The sequence below is a fragment of the Thunnus albacares genome, chromosome 6 (genome assembly GCF_914725855.1).
Source record: "Thunnus albacares chromosome 6, fThuAlb1.1, whole genome shotgun sequence".
NCBI lineage: Eukaryota > Metazoa > Chordata > Actinopteri > Scombriformes > Scombridae > Thunnus > Thunnus albacares.
The window spans coordinates 20,177,499-20,197,724 of record NC_058111.1 but is presented as its reverse complement, the minus strand read 5'-3'; the positions used below and the strand labels follow the sequence as shown (position 1 = coordinate 20,197,724).

The 20,226-nt window shown below is 40.0% G+C and overlaps 1 protein-coding gene across 2 annotated transcripts; it reads right to left on the bottom strand.

Moving 5' to 3' along the window:
- Nucleotides 1-889: 889 nt before the first annotated feature.
- On the bottom strand, nt 890-19,189 carry alkbh8 (alkB homolog 8, tRNA methyltransferase). Of its 2 annotated transcripts, none has more exons than XM_044353683.1 (12): nt 18,779-19,189; nt 11,566-11,699; nt 11,365-11,465; nt 11,069-11,200; nt 10,590-10,685; nt 10,011-10,115; nt 9,086-9,156; nt 6,589-6,695; nt 6,081-6,241; nt 4,724-5,004; nt 2,236-2,385; nt 890-1,738 (listed from the first exon to the last, which is right to left on the bottom strand). In XM_044353683.1, exons 1-12 carry the CDS (start codon nt 19,007-19,009, stop codon nt 1,034-1,036), a joined length of 2,274 nt encoding a protein of 757 aa, XP_044209618.1. In that variant the 5' UTR covers nt 19,010-19,189; the 3' UTR covers nt 890-1,033. The 2 variants fall into 2 exon arrangements, with proteins under 2 accessions (XP_044209618.1, XP_044209620.1); XM_044353685.1 differs by lacking the exon at nt 18,779-19,189 and adding an exon at nt 13,575-13,761.
- Nucleotides 19,190-20,226: the final 1,037 nt, after the last annotated feature.

Sequence of the window (20,226 nt, the reverse complement as noted above, 5' to 3'; positions counted from 1 at the left end):
TATTGTTGTTCCAATATTAATTTAATGTAAAACAATTTATTGAATTTGAATTGAAATGTTTAAATAATCTCCTCTAAGCCATACTGTAGGTTCAATGTTATGTCATTTCAGTCTAAAATGGGCTTTATCATTTTAGTGACCAGGATAAACATTTGCACACTATCATAAATCAGCTGTTCTTTGCTCAGCTTATAGTACATATTGCATGTCTGACGCATGTATGATGTGCATGAAGTTACCTGCTTTTAAGCCCTTTTAATACTAATATTATGTTTATCCTACATTTTCCAAACAAGACCACTCAGGTAAAAAGCAATGGTGCTGCTAAATGTCCATCAACTTTGTTAAGTCACAACATGTGATACCCCCTGTCTAGTTTTCTGCAACATACACAAGGTAAGGTAACATGGTAATGATGCAGTATGCTGATTTTCTTAATCAAATGCACAAATACCCCGTCAGACATGTTTTTAACAAAAACAAAAAGAAAACAGCAAATCCCCCACAGCCTGAGATGCCACGTTACACCCGGCCCTTTAATGTGAAAAGGTCGGGCACACTGTTTACAGCTTAGTTATAGCTCAGAGGATTCTGAGCAGACACTGAGGTCAAAGACGGTGGAATAAGTAAAACAGTAAGATAAAGAGTGTTGTTGGTGATCTACTGTACAGTAAATGCTTTTTATATTCCTCCTCAACACTTCATCTAGGTTTGTTTCAATTAGTTCCATTTATTTTCAGCAGGACTGTTCAGACAATTAACATTTCCAGACAGTCTAATACTTGATTTCAGCTTTTAAATCTTAATATATCAAGTTGTTGCTTGTCCTGGAATCTCCACCTTTATCTCTTGTAAACAAATTATGCTTGAAGTAAGAACACAACAGCAGTCATTCGGTAAAATCTTTATATTTATTTTGCATCACTTGCTCAGGTTTGTTTTGTAAGATTCTTTAATTTAGTCTCTGGCTACATAGTATTAATCGTCATGATTCATTATAGAATTCATATATTGTTCGGTCAGTTCGTCTCCCTCATTCCTTCTCCAATATGACACACCAGTTTCCCTGGTCGTGGTAGCTGCTCTGCACTTTGACTCCAGCCACCTGAACACACAGCTGCTCCAGCTCCCCCTGCTGGAACACGTGGTAATAGCGGTGGAACACAGGCGCCGAGCCGCTCTCAGGCTCTGACTTCAGACCGCAGCTGGACGCCTGAGTCGTGTCTTTACTTGGACTGGGTTCAGACTTGCATACTGCAATGGAGTCAGGCTCCTGGTTGGAGTTAAGACTGTTTGGGCAAGAGTTATCAGAAATCGTTTTGGACTTTCCTTTCCTTTTATCCTTCTTCACACCTTCTCCTGACTCTCCCTCCCCTCTTCCTCCTCCTTTTTTCAGATGCCAGGGAACTAAAAGGTCCTGAGTGTTAAAGGCGGTGCGATTCGTGTGCACACTAAGTTTGCCATCAGTCACTTTGCCAGAATCTGGTATGTCGTCTACAGGCCTGTAGTTCTCTGTGTGTGTTTTGCTGTCGTCTTCTAAATGTCTGTCAGGGCCCTGGCTGTCTTCTGATATGCTGTTGTTTGGGCTGTGGTTCCCAGGATGCTCTTTGTTGTAGTCTTTGAGGTATTTGGACTTCTGCTGCTTGTACTCCTGTTCAAAAGCCCAAACATAGATGAGTGCTCGACCTCCAGACTTCAGGAGTCTCAACAGCTCCCTCACTGCTGCCAGCCGACGCTCCTGCAACACATAAACAAACAGTTTTATTTGACCTTTTCAATCACACACAACCACAGAAACTAAACTCACAAATAATAAATAATAAATAAATAAATAAAATGGACTTTTAAGAGACTTAGAAATGATGGTTTGATTTAAGGTTGAATTTTTGCTCTGCGATTGTGATGTTTGATCAGTGTTGGGAATGAAATTGCAGAGGAAAGAGATAAAGGAAGGACGCCTGTCTCCAAAGTAGTAACATTTCTGAGTGGGTTTTTTAATGGTTTTATGGTTCTTTAGTGTGTTGTTGCCCTGAAACAACTAGCAAAGAAAGTTGAATTTCAGTTTATATTTCTCTCTTTTTAGATGTCATAGAATAATTTAGAATAATAAGGATTAATATTAGTATTTAATATTAAAAAACATTCCTATTCCTAATATTAGTGTGTCAGAGTCAGCAATAAGTATTGTTTTTCACAGAGATTAAACTGTCACTGGTGTGCGTGTTCTGTACATACCTGTGTGGAAAAGTGGTGTATGACAGCTATAGAGATACAGGCGTCGCAGGAGGCTGTTCGTAGCGGGACACTGAGGGCGTCTGACACAAACGCCTGGAAACCCCTCTCTGCACAGATTTGGACAAGAGCACTACTACGATCGCAACCCACCTGAAAAAAGACACAGGTATACAATGTCATTCACAAACAGGACCAAAAATTTATCAGCTGACGAGTGGAGAAAGACCCATTTTCATACAGATCCGCAGTTGCAAAAACCTTCACATAGAGTAGATTTTTTTTAATTTAAGGGTAGTAAAGGAATTAAAAATAGAGGAGCTATAGAAGTACATAGAGAAGAGTAGGTAGGAAGATGGATTAGATGCAGCGAAAGAGGAAAAAAAGAGAAAACAGAGGAGAAATGGTTTAAGTGGAGAGAAGAGGAGGCGATTGGATGCAGGAATTTCCAACATTTTGTCTTATTGAGAAATTCAATCAAGCTTCATGAGTCACACGATCCCAAAAGAGACAGAGGTGATAAGAGATAGTGAGAAATCCTACACACACATGCACTCAATCTGTTGCTGACATGCAAACATACAAAACTCGAGCTTCTTAATTTCAATTAAAGCTGCGTGTGTTAACAGTGTTAATCAGCAAGGGGAGAGAATGAGACAGGGAGAGGACGTCAGAAGAAAGGGGGGGGGTTTAGGACAGAAGAGAGAGGCAAAAAGAAAAAGCAGAGCGGCACAGAGGAATAGAAACAGAAAGAGAGAAAAGTGGGTTGTAGAAAGTTGGAGTGTGACCTGCATGATCACAGTGTTCTCAATAATGATTTCATGGTTACGGTCTGCGTCAGGATAAGCTGCTTACACGCACCTCCCAAATCCCTAACATGAATATCCCAGTGTGCATACGTAAACAGAAAATTTAGGATATTACCATGGAAACTGAGCTAATGCAAACAATGGCAGCCAACAGAAATTGGAGTGAGAGGAACACAACACCAAGGAAATCATCCCAAAGTGTATTACTTAGCTCATTTTAAATGGGACACAATGTTTACACTTGAGTCAACTTAAAAAAAACAGACTAGTTACGAACTGATTAAACATATTTGCCTTCATGTCAACAATAATACTTGCTGTAGTACCACAGCATTACCCACATTAGCAACCTGACTCACACTGGGAGGTAAATAGGCAGCTTCTTGCTCAAGGAAAGTGATGCAGACCTCTCTTCGTCCTCTCTCTTGACTTCACTGTGGTGCAGAGAGGTGTCTGGCTTATGCAACATCTGCAACTGGAAGCTGAGGTCCTGCCACAGCTACTCTGTTACCATTTCATTTTATATTTATGAGAATAATGAGCACAAAGGCTGTGACCTTTGCAGTGCCTTTTTGGTTTAGAACTAAACTTTAAGTAACCCTGAAAAGGCGCTTTACCTGAATGCCTAAACATACAGCATATAAAAGCTGGGTGAGGAAAATGAAGTATTTAAATCTGTGTCATGCAATGGAAGTTTTATTTAAAGGAATAGTTCAAAATTTTGGGACACTCTTTCCAATAGTGACATGAAAATTTCCAAATTAATCTCACGTCTTTCCATTAAGTGCAAACTCAGAACTGGAGACTATCTGATCTTATCTTTAGCCTATCTTAGAATAAAGAGTATATAGTATAGTATACTATAGTAGATTCTTCCTGAATGCTGATTTCTCTGTCAACTTTACACCTAATCGGGTTTCTAATCATCTTTTTTGAAGTATGCGTGTGCATAATAAAAGATTGCAGACAGAAAGCACAGCACAGAGTGGCTGGATGAAAGGAGAGATCATTAGACATGCATCCTCATATTAAAAAATAATTCCAAATTACTAAAAACTAAAATTTAAACTAAAACAAAGTAGCCTGTAGACATCTAAATAAGTCAGTTTCTACTTTTGTGCTATAAGGAAGAGCCCCACTCTGTCTGTCTGTCTGCCTGCCTGCAGGAAGCACCGTCTTCTTTCACTAATATAGTTAAAATCATGCTTCCAAAATAAGCAGATTTACAGAAACCAGGTTACTACAGTGCATGTAAACGCATCCCCTGATTACCCATGTAACCTGATTTCTCTCAGTAACCTGGTTATATACTTAGGTGCATGTAAACACACTGATATTTACAGAAGACTGGTCTAAAGAAATGCTACACTATCTTAGATTGTCCTCCGGAATCTGTGGGAGCTCTGTCTTTTACATGTGAGGCAGCAGCAGAGGAGGTAACTCGGATGAAGATTCATTGTTTGTTGTCTCTGCTGTCTGTATATGTGCCCATGAAACAGCCCTTGTAGTTATACCATGTTCCTGCACATAAACGACTGTTATGAAACTGTGTGGCATTTCACAGCGATAGTAATCTCTGAAGCGCTCGCAATAAAAATGGAATGAAAACGGAAATTTCCCCACAGGGATCAACACAGTGACGCAGGATTACAGACATTATTATAATATATGATGACACTCACAGCAATCACCTCTGGGTTGACACCCAGGTATTTCCCATTTCCACAGCCCACATCAGCTAGCACGCTTCCAGGTGGGAGCGAGGACAGGAAGTGGCAGACACGAGGCCATGGGGAGTGACGAGTGCTGCTGAAGTGGGAGGCGATGGCGTTGTACACCTGGTGCACATACTCCTCCTCCAGAAAGGCTGCGTCGGTATGGCAAGAAGGGAGTGAGGGGGGAGATGGCGGAGAGGTTGAGGGTACTGAGGGAGCTCCCTGACTGTCACAGGCAGAAGGGAAGGCTGGAGAGAGGGAGGAGAAGAAGACATAAATGGGGTAAATGGTGAGAACAAAGAGTGATACATACACGCCAACAATAACATTCAGTTGAAGCATGACCACGTCACTTTGACCAGATATGTTAAATTTCATTGCTTCATCAAACAAGCCGTCAGTTTTGTTTTAGCCTTTTGTTTTACATATTATCCACTCCATATTCAAGTCTCAAAAATTGAAAATTACAATTTACTTGACCCTTGCTAGTTAGCTAAGTGGCTACAGCTAGGGAAGCTAACCAAACGCTGAAATATCTGAACAAGACAATTATCTCTTTAATCAAAGATGAAGTGGAGCTGGAATAAAAAGTCAAATTAAACTTATAGTTATATGGTAATAGCTTGGCATTGGATTGAGCCGGGTTAGTTATTTCCCCATTTTCAAACTTTATGCTAAGCTAAGCTAACGAGCAGCTAGTTTTAGTGTCATATTTACTGCACAAACATGTGAGTGGTATCAATCTTCTCATCTAACTCTCAGCAAGACAGTTTTTTTTGACCTTTTGCATTTATTTGGTCACAGTAGAGATAGAAACAAGTGTGAGGGTGAGAGAGCGGGTTATTACTGGAAGTGAACAGAGGACTTTGCAATCACAGTATATGATATGCATCTTAACTACTAGGCCATCAGAGGCCCCAAGAGAAACGGATTTTTGTCCTTTACCCAGCACACTAAACAACCTGGCTAATCTGTGTTACGACTCCATTAAGAAGCAATGATTGGAGGCAAACTGTTTACATTATGAAATCTCTGATCTGCAACTAGCATGGTGCAAACCTTCAGATTAACAGACTCACAATGTTAGCGTATGCTGCTGTGTAGCTCACTGGGAGGATCATGGCACAAGCGATCTTACAGATTTTTCCTCAGTGGAATCACTGCTACTAAAAATAGTCATGCTGCAGTGATATGCTTTTGAAAATCATATAACACGAACCATACAGGTGGTGGTACACAGACACATTTTAAGTTGAATTTGGGGAAAAAACAATCAAACAATCACACAGAGTTTTGTGTTATTGTTCACTTGCATGAATCTCACCACAGCAGCAGGGTTCATGTCTGATCTTGCGGAAAGTGAAAGAAGTGCGGGTGCCCCTCTTGCTCAGGGTGAGATTGCTGTTGGCTCCGGGGTTAGACATTGCATCAGCAGGGCATTGTGGGTCGCAGGCTGGCACCATGTCAAACTTCCGAGGAGTAATCCTAAAAAAAAAGAAAAGAAAACTGTGATGCAGCAGTTGTTGATTTTCATAAACAAGCTCACAGCAGCTGATCTGTAAAATTGGTGTATTTTGTATGAAGACAGGAAGATGTGGACCCTGAGCCTGGTTTAAATTTTATGTGTGAGGGGACTGAAATGTGAAAAAAAGAGTTGACTGTACAGTTACACAGTGTGAAGCCCAGAAAAAGGTCAGTACATTCAGTATTCCTATCCTTCACTACAATGGTAGAGAAGGCGAAAAGCATTGTCTCTCCTCTGTGTATCGACCTGATAAGATAAACTGACTCCCAGCGGGAGAGACAGATCCACCTGACACAGTCCAGCTCACCCATGGGTCCAGAGGTATCTGCTCTCTCCTTTCATCACCAGGAGGCTTCGTCCTGGCAACAGCACGTGAACAACACGACCATCAGGATGGCGGAACTCCATCACCGTCTGTAATAATACACAGACATGCACATTTTAAAAATCTGACCACTTATATGAAAACTGAGGAATTCACACACAGAGAAACAAAAAAAACCAAATGATGTCTCCATTAAATACAGAAGAGAGAAACTGAGGCAGACCTTTAAGAAGCTAAAAATGTGTTGTGATGTATTCTATTTAGGAAAGAGTAATTATACAGCTGTTTGTGTAAAGACAAAAATAAATCATTTGGTAGAAAAATGCATCTATATTCAGTAAAGTATCAGTAAAAGTATAATTTTGGTTATCAATACAATATCCAATAAGTAATGGCTTATTGGGTTTTTCAGTGTTTATCAGTCAGCAATGTGTCACCTTATTTGAGTGTTCAGTATTAAAGTTTCAGTTGGTTTGGCTGACTGTACAGCAGCAAATGTTTTTTTGTGAATTTTTTCTTCAACTATTACAAAACTACTACAAGACTGTAACATCAAACATTAACTGAAATATTTATTTTTTTTAAAAAAACCTCCTTCCTGTCACTTAACATTTTTGACGTCACCCAAAGAAAAAAAAGGAAAGAAAAAAGACACAGTACTTGCTCTCTCACTAGCAACCAGCACCACAGCGTTGGTGTTTGATCCTAATGTTTCCTTACAGGGCAAAACAGCATGAACTCTGCTGGGAAATTACATCTACACTATTTCAAACTGCATCTCTCCAACTTCTGACAGCAGGAAAATTGGATTTTGTGAAGAAGAGGCATGTGTATGTATCTGTGTGTGTGTGTGTGTGTGCGAGAGAGACATAGGTGTTTTGTATGTGATTGTGAGAGAGCTATGTACATGGAACATAAGCAAATGAATTAGATCTTTCCCTGAAACTAAAACTGAAATCTCTATCTTACACACACACACACACACACACACAACAGACAGGACTGCACTGTTCCCATCTGAGGAGTATTAGCCAATCAATGAAACCGGTGGAATGTGACTAAATCGATGGTGATGCTGGCAGCTGCTCACTCACACACACACACACACACACACACTTATGGGCATTATTTATTCTCTCTCTGACTTTAGCAAACATAAACACGCTCAATAAACCTGGAAAGTGAAACTCTTATTTTACATACATAATTACAGGCAACCAATTCAAGTTAAAGCGCCCTGTCGAGCTTTCTTGTAAACAAAGTTTCTGTTTACATTCAGCATTTCTCACCAAAATCCAATGCTTGTATCCTTGAGGTCTGACAGATGTGCATTTCTTTCCTCATGAAACCTTTGCAAAGCTGATTTTTCTTAAAAGTTTGAAATCTGCACTGTTTACACCCATGTTTACTTGCTAGCAGGCTTCTTCTTCTCTGCCTTTGTTGGTGCATTGCTTCACACTTCATGCATTTACTTTTTGGAGGAACTGAAATGAATCAAATCAAGTTAATCAAATGGAGTGGAGCCTTTTTGATGCAATGATTCTTTACCGCAAAGAATCCGAACCAAATCAAATTACTGTTACATCCACAGATTCACAGAATGCTACAAAATACACAGTATGTGACACAGTCCTACTGAGAGTCGAAAGCTCAGACAAAAAAAAATACACTGCACTCACACACACATGCTGTCTGCCGGTCTGTGTGTGTGTGACAGATGCTGTGACAGATGACATGCGAGTGCTAATAGAGCCCCTGTGTTTCAGACAAGTAGGGACAGATGGGTGTTTCTCTACATCGGTCACCCTGCAGAGACTGAACTCGCATCCCAGCACCCGCTGTTTAAAGGAAAAAGCGCATCTCTTCTGTTCATTCATCTGCATGCTACATGCTGCATTAACAGGAATACCACAGAGGGCGAGAGAGTATGATGATGATGTGTGCGTCAGAGAGCGAGAGAGAGAGAGAGAGAGAAAAGAATGAGATGTAGCAAGCAAGGTGACAAAATGTTCTCCGTAAAGGACACAAGATAGGAAACATACTGTTTTGGACACACACACACACACACACACACACACACACACACACTCATCTTGGAGTGCTGTGCCCCATGGGACAGCGGTCAGTGAAGTGACACTTAATTTGATTGATCCAATGCAGACACAGAAAGAAAAACAAGTGTCTGGAAAAACACTTTATTTCCATTTACGTGTAGCCATTTATCTGCTGTATTGGTGTTTTTAAGATCATCACTTTTTATCTTTAAATGTTTAACTGTCATTTTTAATTATAGATGAATAGACATTGAGGTCTATTGGTCAATAATGGCTTCACAAGCTGATTGATTTACTGACCCACATTTCTATGGCGAGTATTTTTCTGTTCCACGTTTTGCCACATCGTCCACAGATTGTTCACTAGAGTTTGTGAAAACGTTAGAGGCCTAAACTAAACAGATCCTGACTGAGTGACGTCATACCTTTGCCCCCAGGCTCAGTGACAGGATGGTGTCCTCGAAGGCAGAGTGAGTGTCCACATGAGGAGGAATACCTGCAAAAAGTAAAAAACACATATGTAAAAGGAAAATAGGTCGACCAGTTGAAATACAGTATGAATAAATAAGAAACTCGATAGCATTCTTGACATTTAATAATAAATTTGAGTTTATGTGATTGAGTTAAAATAACATAATTAATAGCAACTCCGTTATCGAAGTCCTTATTTCAGCTCTAAAAAGGGATGCTAGTGCTCTAATTCTATTAACTTAAGAACCAAGGATTTTCAATCATCCTTCATCGCTGCATGTTGGAAAGGTTCTGCTACCACCTTGTGGTAAAAATCAATAAAATCTATTTGTGAGCTCCTTTAGTTTTTATTTAGTTTGAAACTGTGTCTGAAATACTCGACTTTTAGTTTTTCTATCTTTTATTTTATTTCCTTTAAACACATACAGTGTACCTACAACCTATGAAATAAATAAACTACCTCACATTACTCATACATCTGTATTTTTTATCTTTCAGTGCTTCTCAAACCTCTCTTTAAACTCTCCAGCCCTGTGTGTGCTTGAAATCCCTCCAGCCCATATGATTAAACTCAATATGGTATTGATTAGGTATTGGCTGATCACGCTGAGAATCACTTCTTCCACCAAATATTGATTGTTGAACACACCCCCAAACCACCACCTAGGCGAAGACATTGATATTTCTGTGAATTATTCATGCTTATAAACTATTTAATTTTTAACAGCACTGCATGTTTTTCGTATTCTGAACAGCTTTAAGCATTTGTGATCAATACTTCAAGCAATATCAAAGGTTTGATTTCAGCTAGTTTCACCATATGTGATAACACAAGTCAGGAGAGTGTGACAGAACAAAGGTATGACTGGAATAACAAACCCTGTCCAGACTCATACTGGTTGACAGTCAGCTGGTCTGGCATGATGTCCATGTGTCCGTTCTTCACACACCGCTGCAGAACAGACTGACACTCCTCAGGTAGACCTGGACACACACACACACACACACACACACACGCTAAGCTCCTCTGTTTTTTGGAATTTTATCAATATATCAATTTACTTTCTCCTCCACTATTACAATGTCAGACCGTCACGACCTAGTATATAATGACACGCTGAGCTATTAAATACTGAAAGGTCACCCTGCAGAGCTGAAAACAGAAATGTTGAGATATGTAGCATGAAAAAATCTCAGTCTCTGCTGAATAATATGCAATACAACTTGTACTATTTCTGATTTTTGGCAACTTTTTGGCAAACTGTGTCCCAATGTCATACAGTAGGATGATAATCAGTGAGTAAAATGTTTTTTGAAGTGATAGGAATGACGACTAAAACTATGAAAATCAGAAACACAAAAACACATATTTCTTGTCCAGGTGCGGAGTCCCAAAAAATTGTAGGTGAAGTCAAAACTATGAAAAAAATGCAACCCATAAAGCCAAAAAATACTCACCTGCAGGTAACGGCTTGTCTTTGTCCACATTGTTGTTGTCATAGCGAAATTCAAAACCATAATGTTTGACTCTTCTGTGCTTCAGAGCTTTTTGGGCTAAAAGACATTAGATCAATCAATTAGTTGGCAAATCAGCCAAAAGATCGATAAGATCGTGTTCTTATCTGTGTATCGTGTAGAACAGCTTTGTACGACAACATGATGAAAAATAACTATTCATAATTCATTAAGACTTGCATCGAGTAATCTAGTGCATAAATTTACTACAATTACTATACTTTTTTCAATCTAACTGTAATTTTGAGAATATTTTATCCTTCAAACTAGTTTTTAAATCAATATTGTATAATCTATAAGACTTACTGTAGGTTTATAATCAACACTCTGGGTGAAAATAAAGACGAGTTCCTGCATAGCAGCTTAAGATGCAACACAACAACCACACACATGCTCATAAAAAACAATATGCAGCCCCTCACCAGTGACATCATCATCAGTGTGCGACCAGTCTACAGCGGCGAGCAGCAGAGCCTCTTCCTCTGGAGACACAAAGTCTTCCACCAACACTAACCCCTCTGGCAGAGGGACAGACGCCTCCTTTTCACAGGTTACTGCATACACACACATGTACAGTAGAAACAATGAGGCTCACTCTACTGGCTATAAAAACATGTGGAAGATATGATTTGTGGAGCACATGGTTGACAAGTGAGATAAACAATATGTTTCAAACAAGCATAGCGCTTGTATGTGTGCAAATGTTTAAGACGAGTACCTGAGTCGACAAAAATGAGATAGAGAGTGACACTGTTCTCTCCACATTGCAGCTTTTGGCCATTAAGCTGGACATGGGCTTTCCGAGCAGCTTCCTCTGATCTGCAGACAGAACAATGATATCCACAGTAAGAGTCAATGCCTGCACCAGATAGAAAAACGATCCCGAAGATGTAACGTATTGTTCATGCAGCACCTGTACCTGTATGTGACAAAAGCATAGGGCTTGTAAGGGGGCATAACCAGAGTCTCCACCTCTCCCATCTCTTTCAGCACAGCGGAGAGCTCCTCACGACCGACACCGTTCCCCAGGCCGCCGTTAGCCACCACCAAACTCTGCAGAGGAGACAGAACTTGTTGTTTATCAGACTGTTTGCATTAAAGGACAATTTTTCAAGTCTGTCAGGTGCCCAGATGAACACTGAAATAGGGTTATTTTGCCATAAAGTAGATTTGATTTATTGATTAGAACAGTGTGCAGTTTTAAACATTAAAGATGCACTGCACCGGAGTTAGCTCAAAGCTAATTTGCATCCCTAGTCCCCCACAATCAAAACATACAACAGCACAACAACAAACAGTACAAAGCAAAAAAAAAAAAAAAAAAAAACACATAGAACACACCATACAAAATACAAAGCTACACACAACAGCAAATCACATACACCCACAATGTCAGTTAGAAATTAATAATGTAAACTTGGCAAATTAAAAGCAAGACTAACCATCCCTTCATAATGGACTTACAATGTAAGTGATGGGGGCCAAAATCCCCCCAAGACTCCTTCTGTGCAAAAATGTATTTAAGTTTATCTGAAGCTTATATGAGGCTTCAGCAGTCTGAGTTAGTCATATCAAGTGGATATCTGCCACATGTACTTCTTTTTAGCATCAAATTCCCTCTTTGTGTTTCCCTGTTGAGCTGCGTTGGGAGTATAGCAACAAAAACAGGGACTTTGGCACTGAAACGTTGAAACATATGTACTTAATTTCACTAATAACGCTTATTTTTAAATGCATTTTTGCACAAAATGATTTTGGCCACCATCACCTACATTGAAAGCACATTTGAAGGGGATCTTTTAAAAATCAGTGTGAACAGGAGGAATGATCACAGCATGGAAAACTTGACTGTTGTTTTAAGACAGACTTGAAAACTTGCGAACCTATCCTTTAAGTTCATTGCGTTAAGTCCTGCACCACCAGAATGAGCAGCTTCTTCCCCTTTCTGTCAGACTGCTGAACACCTAACAGCCTCCATAGTCACATAAACAATGTCTTGTGTTTTTGTCTTGATGGTTTTTAGTTTTAGTCAGACGTTGATGATGACAAGCTGTAAACAAATAAACTTGATTGTAACCAGGCCCTTATTATTTCCTAATACTGACTCAACACAGTCCAAGAACCACATACTAACTTTACAGACAACACTTTGTTGATCCCAGTGGAGGGAATTCAGGTGTTACAGCAGCTGGGAAAAAGTCTTGGAATAAATATACTAGTGCTGCAACTAATGATTATTTTGAGTATCAATTAATCTGTTCATTATTTTCTCGATTAGCCGATTAGTTGTTTGGTCCATGAGTTGTCAGAAAATGGTGAAAAATGTTGATCACGGTTTCCCAAAGCCCAAGGTCTTTAAATGTCTTGTTTTGTCCACAATCCAAAGTTTTCAGTTTACTATCATAGAGGACTAAAGAAACCAGAAAATATCCACGCTTGAGAAGCTGAAATCAGAGATTTTGGGCCTTTTTTCTTTAACAAAAATGACTCAAAAGATTAATAGATTATTAAAATAATTGGCGGTTAATTTAATTGTTGGCAACTAAAAGAAAAAGCATACAATGCAGATTTTTATATAGTATTTCTTCGTTTGCTGCCTTCTTTTGACCTTCATTTCTGACTTCCATGTTGACTTGTTTACGGTCGGTGTTGTTTTATTTAATGTGTTTTAGGATAAATGATAACAATATATGACTGAAATCACAAGTTGCAAGCTGATATTAAAGCAATGACTGATCATTTGACTGTGTTTTAAGTAGCTGTCTAGCGTGTCTTCTTTTTTAAACTAGCAGTCAACTAACATGAGCTGAAAAGACAACCTAAATGCGTATTTTGTTTACGTTCATGTTAGAGGAAGGTACATGTGAGCTAGCTTTCTTCACGATCAGCTGCAACTTCCTGTTTATAAACGTCATTGTTCTGCGTCACCTTGGTCGGCTGCGATGTCGTACTGATGCCTTCATGTTTCAGCAAAGTGTGACTGGCTTTTATTTGTTTTCGAAGAACTTTCTTCTCCTCTTTATTCCTCCTGACAACGTTGGTGGTGTTTTCCACGCTTGAATTCATGGTACGTCTTCTTATTTCGTCCGGGTGCAACAAGGGAAGACCGGTAGTTAGGGCCGGTGTTACACCGTATTTTGGTGACCGATCAGGTTCTGTCACCTGCAGTGTTGAAAGAGGTACCCAGAGCCTTTGCTTAAGTAAAAGTAGCCTATCAATACCACAATGTAAAAATACTTCATTACAAGTAAAAATTCTGCAGTATTACAAGCTAAATTTACTTATTTACTAAAATGCGGCCTTTGCATTGACTCATCACTATTAATGATGTTTGTTAAATGTATTTAATATATCAGATACTTATACTTAAGTAAAGAATCAAAGTACTTCTTTCAACATTGCAGGTAACAGAATCTGATGGGTCACCAAATACGGTGTAACACTGGCCCTGACTATGTTGTTGCCCAAGGTGAAATTTTAGATTGGATCTCCCTCATTCCCCCACCCGCCTCCCCAAAAGTGCAACAATAGTTCCTCCAGTCCTAGAACTTCAAAAATGAATTCACAATAAAATGAAGTGCAACAATTGTAGTCTTCCTCCAGCCCAGACAATGTCCTCCCAGTCCTCCGGGCACAAAGGCAAGTGGGGGTCAAGGTGCCATTCATTGAGTGTTTGGTGACATGACCTGAGCACATTAAGTTTGATGGCTGTCGGGCGAAAACTGACCGACCAGTAAGGCTTTGAAAATCAAACCAGATGAAAACACATATAAGTCAATGGGGAAAAAGAAGGGAAACTAGATACAAGGAGCACCCACACACTGTGGTCAACTAACTACAGGTCTACCTCAGGCCTTCTTTTGCCTGAAGACCTGTTGTTGACCTGTGCTTGACAGGTCTAAATGGTTGCTGTAAAAAAGGCCTGTTCACCTTAATTTCATTCTGCATGATCCACTGTTCAAGTGTGCTCTGCATGCAGTGGGTTTTGGGACTGCTTTGTTACTCAGTAGTAGGCCTCAAGGTCACATTGTAACACTTTTTGCTCTTTTTGCCTTGCATGGGACATACGGTTATTTATTTCCTACTGTATAATATTCCAGCAGGGACATATTGTTTTGCTGGTGGTATGTATCTATAACATAAAGCTAATAATAGGATTACTCTAGTTGTTTTTGTTTGAGTGGTCCTTCCGTTTTCTGTTCTGAAATACCCATCTAGTATCCAAACCTTACTGATGGTGTTGTGGCCTGTTGCTCCATTATATAGGAACTAAACCACAATGGCAAATCCATGCTGCATGCCTGCCTAATCTCCCAACAAAAGACAGACAAAACTGCTCCAGGGATCACTATAGGCCCCGCTAACTTGATACTAAGGGATAAAATGTAACTATATAGGGTGGCTATCCTGGGGAGCCATCATCATCCATCATCAGACTCCACTCAGTTTTTGGCAATTGAGGATAATCTTGTATTACCCAAGAATGAAAACATATTATTACAAGAGGCAGATCAGAAACAACATTCTTGCATGTTGCTAAATTATAAATCATGAATTCTATGTATCAGTTTGTCTTTGGTGCAATGTCTGCTGTGGTTGCTGCACTCTGCGTCCTCTCTCAAAGGAGCCAATTAGTTCAGATCCTACATTTGAATTCCCCCACAGCCAGATTAATGACTCTAGAGCCCTCTGTGTGTGTGTGTGTGTGTGTGTGTGTGTGTGTGTGTTTGTGTGTGTGTTCCAGCATGAGCGTGCACGTCATAGTATGTGTTTGTGAGTGTGAAACATTTTTTGGATGTGCATCCGTGTGTGCGTGCGCGTGCATTTATATACGGGTGTGTTGTGTAATGAAGCCCTCACCTGTCCTCAGCCATCTCAGTAATTACAGCGCCAGGCTGAGCTGGCCAGTGGGAACCCTTCGTCGTCTTAACAGCACGCTCAGTTTAGTCTACAAAACAACAGCTGGTCAGACAGGAGAGCACGCGGCTGCCCTCGACTCCATGATAACAACACCCTGCTCCATCCTGTTTTTCAAAACAGTCGAATAAAATCGACACTCTCTTTTATGAGCATTGGAAGATAACCCTAAAAATTGGACATGGAATGTGATGATTTAATGGGCAGTTCAACTCCTATTTTCGTCTATGTTATGACAGTGTAAATCAATTACTGCTGGCTAGTTTTTTTGCAATTAATCACCTTGAGTCAACTTGAGTCCAAACTTGTTGTTAAAAAATGTCTTAGAAATACTGTAGTTGAGAAAACAATCTCACCATGTAGTCCATTTAGTCACTGATGAATGATCTGCTTGTGACATGATTTAAAGATCCACATCAACTGCTGTTTCCAAAGTCAAGAATGAACTTTGAACTTTTATTATTAAATATAATGCTTAGATATTTGTGTCAGTGTTCTACCAAATGTCACTTGTCACGGTTATGAACCGGAGATTAGGCAGTTATTTTCATTTCCAGAACTCAAGGGCAGCTTCACCTCACACATCAGCCAAGCTTTGAAAAAGCAGCGTAATGGTGAGAACTGCAGTGGAACCAATCGTGTACCCTGAGGCATACCATCACCCTTTGAAATGCCAGGCCAGTAGCCAGAGGCCAAAATGCTGCTGCTGTTGCTGCTGGCATCTTTGTATTCTAATTAGTTGGAGCCTGCAGGACGGAGATGGGCAGATACAGAAACCAGATCCTGCTTTTTAAAATAGATCTCTACCGCTCTTGGTGTAAGCAGATATCCGCCTGTTCTTGGAGAAAGATGAGTCATTTAAAAATGAGGTGATGAAACAAGCAGGTAAAAGTGCAGAAATGTGTAATCCAAAATTGCAACAACTGTTTTTCCATAGCAAGAGGAAGATGATATGTCATATATAACTTGATGTATCATAATTGGAAAAGACAGAACATAACACAGTGGATGATTAGACAAAGTTGATGAGATACAGCAAACAGCATTAGGTATTGTATCGGTTAAAACTAAAGGGACCAAAGATGCTGTATAGATGTGGGTAGGAGAGTAGGAAACTAATATATTTCTGCAATCTGCTTGTTGTTTGACAGATGTTTACCTACAAACAATCATGTGTTCAACAAATCTCAGTATACTAGCTTACTGCTCTGACATCTTTTCAGGGAATGAAACATCATGAATATTTGTGCTACTTTAGATGATTTAATTCAAATAGGAAATAAAGTTCTCCTTGAACCTTTCATGGTGTAAAGCTTGTATGTAGTCAACAATTTGCTTCCCACAGATAGTAACAACAGAGGACATATCTTATTCAAAGACAGGGCAGCAGAGACAATGGTGGAAGTTTCTGGCAACAGATCTATGTTCAAACAAAATATATCAACTGGCCAAAATATCAACAGGGCTGAGAGCTGTGTTTAGAGATCCATCTGGAATGTGTGTATCATCTCTGTCAGGATCAGAGTCAGCTGAGGTGAATTCCTGTCTCTCTTCCAATCACTGTTGCTGTAGTGGAAAAAGATTTAGACACCAAAGCTGTGGGCTAAATAATTTTTCAGTGCCAGCTATTTGCAGACTAATATGCAGGGTAAACCGCAGGACAACTGGTGTTTATTGAATAAAGAGAACACGTTCAGCACAGCACATTTCTGCATCAAATCAGGTGTTTTACTTATTTTTTCAATATTATCATTGGTTTTAGATAGAAGATATTGTCAATGTACCTTTGAAATGTGGGGTGTGAAGCTATGCTGTTTCTATCACTGCAATAGTAGTAGCTAGTTGTATCTGTACATGTAAATATACAGATACAACTAACCATATATATATATGGGCTGAATTCAATGTTTTAGCTTTAAAATATGTCGTAATGAATAACTTCTGTGCTTTCACAGAAACGTACTCATTTACCGAGGTTGTGCTTTCCATTGTTTATGCTAAGCTAAGCTATATGTGTCCCGGCTCTAGCCTAACTTTTAGGGTATATGATAGTGTTAAATCATTGCCATTAAAATAGGACTTACTGACCCATTAATGACTCCCTACATATGTATTTGAGTTTAGGATGTAACATTTTTCTTCAGGCTGTAAATAACTTGATTTGATTTTTCACTGTCATTCTTTATTTTACTTTTGCCATGAAACTCACAACTAGCAAGCATGAAACTGCAATCCAACTAGCTTTTATTTGATAAGAAACAGTAGTGTTATTCCCCCCCCTTCACACACACACACACACACACACACACACACACATACACTCACACGCACAGCGTCCCAGAATGTGTGGTATGGTGTCTCTGAGGCCTTGTTGACACCCCTCTGTCTCTCCACTGATTTAGAGGGCAGCACTTAAACACACACACACACACACACACACACACACACACACACACACACACACACGCGCACACACATACACACCCACACACACACACACACACACACACACACACAGCTGTCAGAGTGGGACGTGGTCCACCTCGCACAGAGATGCCTGCACACCTCACCCTGCTTTATTCAATCACCCCAGCACTGGAGCTCCATGACAATGGGAATCCCTGGGTCAAATAGATATCTGTCTGAGGCTGGCAGAGGAGCAGGGTGATGAAGTGGGAGCCGTTTTGATCTGTTAAGTCTTCTTGGAATGACCTTGGAATCCTGTAATGGAAAAGTTCAAGAGAGCCGTGCTCGTACACAGTTTGTCCTGCTGTGACCCCTCTGTGTGCATGGGGGAAAGTGTGTGTGAAGAGGGGGTTTAGCACCAGTTCAGAGATAACACTGTTCTACGCAGCTGTCAAGTGTGAGATGAGCTGAGAGGTTCACTGTGGTGAAGTGTCAGAATCAGTTTCTTAGAATCAGTATAACATAATGTAAAAAAAGAAAAACAGGTGCACACAAAACACCTTTTAATTTACACTTAGTTGCCAAGTTATTAGGTACACCTCGCTAAACTAATGCCATCTCAGAGGTGTCTCTGATAATACACCTCTCAGTATAACAATGCAACTCAACAGCACCACAAACTAAATGATGTTTGGCAGAGACTGCAACATTCTGTATACAAGTAATTCATATGGGCAACGTTGACCAACTGTGGCTTTTCTCATACTTAGAGCAAGAAAAAGCAAGTGCTGTATATTATTATACAGTACCTCCTTGCCTGCACTCCACAGAGGGGAACAGAATCTTGATTCTGCCCCCTTGTCTGCATCTGTTAATCCATTTGAATCTGTGTCAGTCGGGTGGGCAGCTCCTCTGTAACCTATACATCCTCTTGTTGTCACCCATGATTGGCAGTTGTCGTCCAGCAGCCAGGAAGAGTAGTGAAAGTAATGGAAGTGCAGTGGCAGACAGCATTTTATATCATGATACTGTTCTGACATTGTTATTTCAGAAAACGTCAAACAAAATTCCGAAAATTATATCAGCATCATCCCCCTTATTGAAAAAAACTTTCTTCAAAAGTTTAAGTACTAGACACAAGCACGCTTCACTGAAAAGTCCATTGTCAGTGTATGTGTGCTCGAGGCTTCAAGTTTCCTCATCACACCTCTGTACGTTGCCTATTGGACCACGATCGGTTAAAAACTAGTTGTGATGTCATAAATCATGCTCTTAGCCCCACCCCTTAAAATCAGATTTTCACTGAGCTCAGAGAAACTTTCCACTTCCAGCTGATGAATGTGAAAACAGCCTTCTAGTGTCACATACATCATTCTGCACAGTGAACCTCAAACATCCACGTAGTGACGTAACAATAAGCAAAACACATTGTGGAGTGGATGGGGGGCTTTAAGGTTCAGACAGCTTGATGAATTGTGGCATTATCTCCATTTGCGTCATATGTTGCATTTTGGAGAGGTTGTTCTGTTATACTTCATTGCTCGAGTGCATATTTCTCCCCAGATACTTAGTGATACTGTTTCAGTTTCCTATATTAATCAAATGAGGCAAGTATTGAGTTTGGAACAACTGTAATCCACCTAGTATCTGCAATAATGTTTTATAAATAACCCCGAGAGAGAGAGAGAGAGAGACAGAGACAGAGACTCTGTTTGGTTATGGATGGGAAACACTCCAGTGGACCTGATTGTGGAAAATAACACACTCTATTGGCCATTTAGTTGGTGTGTGACATCAGTCTGTGTAAATGTGAACCATGGGCGGTCCGCTGAGGTTGCCTACTTTAGGAGCAGGCCCTGCCCCTGACGACCGCAGAAAGCTGGACAACGGCAGAAAGGTCCGCTGCTGATACTGTAGATTCTGCAGAGAGGAAGTGAGGAACTGCCACAACACAGACGTTTTCAGACTGAAGACAAGCTGCTGCATCAGAGTTCAAAACTACAAGAGGCTGTACTGCTGGAGCACATGAGAACATCTGCTTTCTCCTGTTTATAGTGAGTTCACAGTCAACTTACTTCATCTTGATTTAGTGAACATCCTGAGAAATGTTGTTATTGTTGGGGAGAATAATATACTAATGCTACCAACTGATCAAAACTAAAATATTTGTAATTGACAGCTAAGAACTGAAGTGAATTTTAGTGGATTTAAATGGATTTGCTCAATGTAACTAAAGTGCAAAAACAACTTTGCCCTA

What these genes read in the sequence shown, in the direction of transcription:
- alkbh8 (XM_044353683.1), bottom strand. Translation starts at nt 19,009, where the DNA reads ATGTCAGAACAGTATCATGATATAAAATGCTGTCTGCCACTGCACTTC. An exon ending in TATGCTTTTGTCACATACAG is followed by an intron (nt 11,466 to 11,565) that starts GTACAGGTGCTG and finishes TTCTGTCTGCAG; the next exon opens with ATCAGAGGAAGCTGCTCGGA. An exon ending in CACTGAGCCTGGGGGCAAAG is followed by an intron (nt 6,696 to 9,085) that starts GTATGACGTCAC and finishes GTATTATTACAG; the next exon opens with ACGGTGATGGAGTTCCGCCA.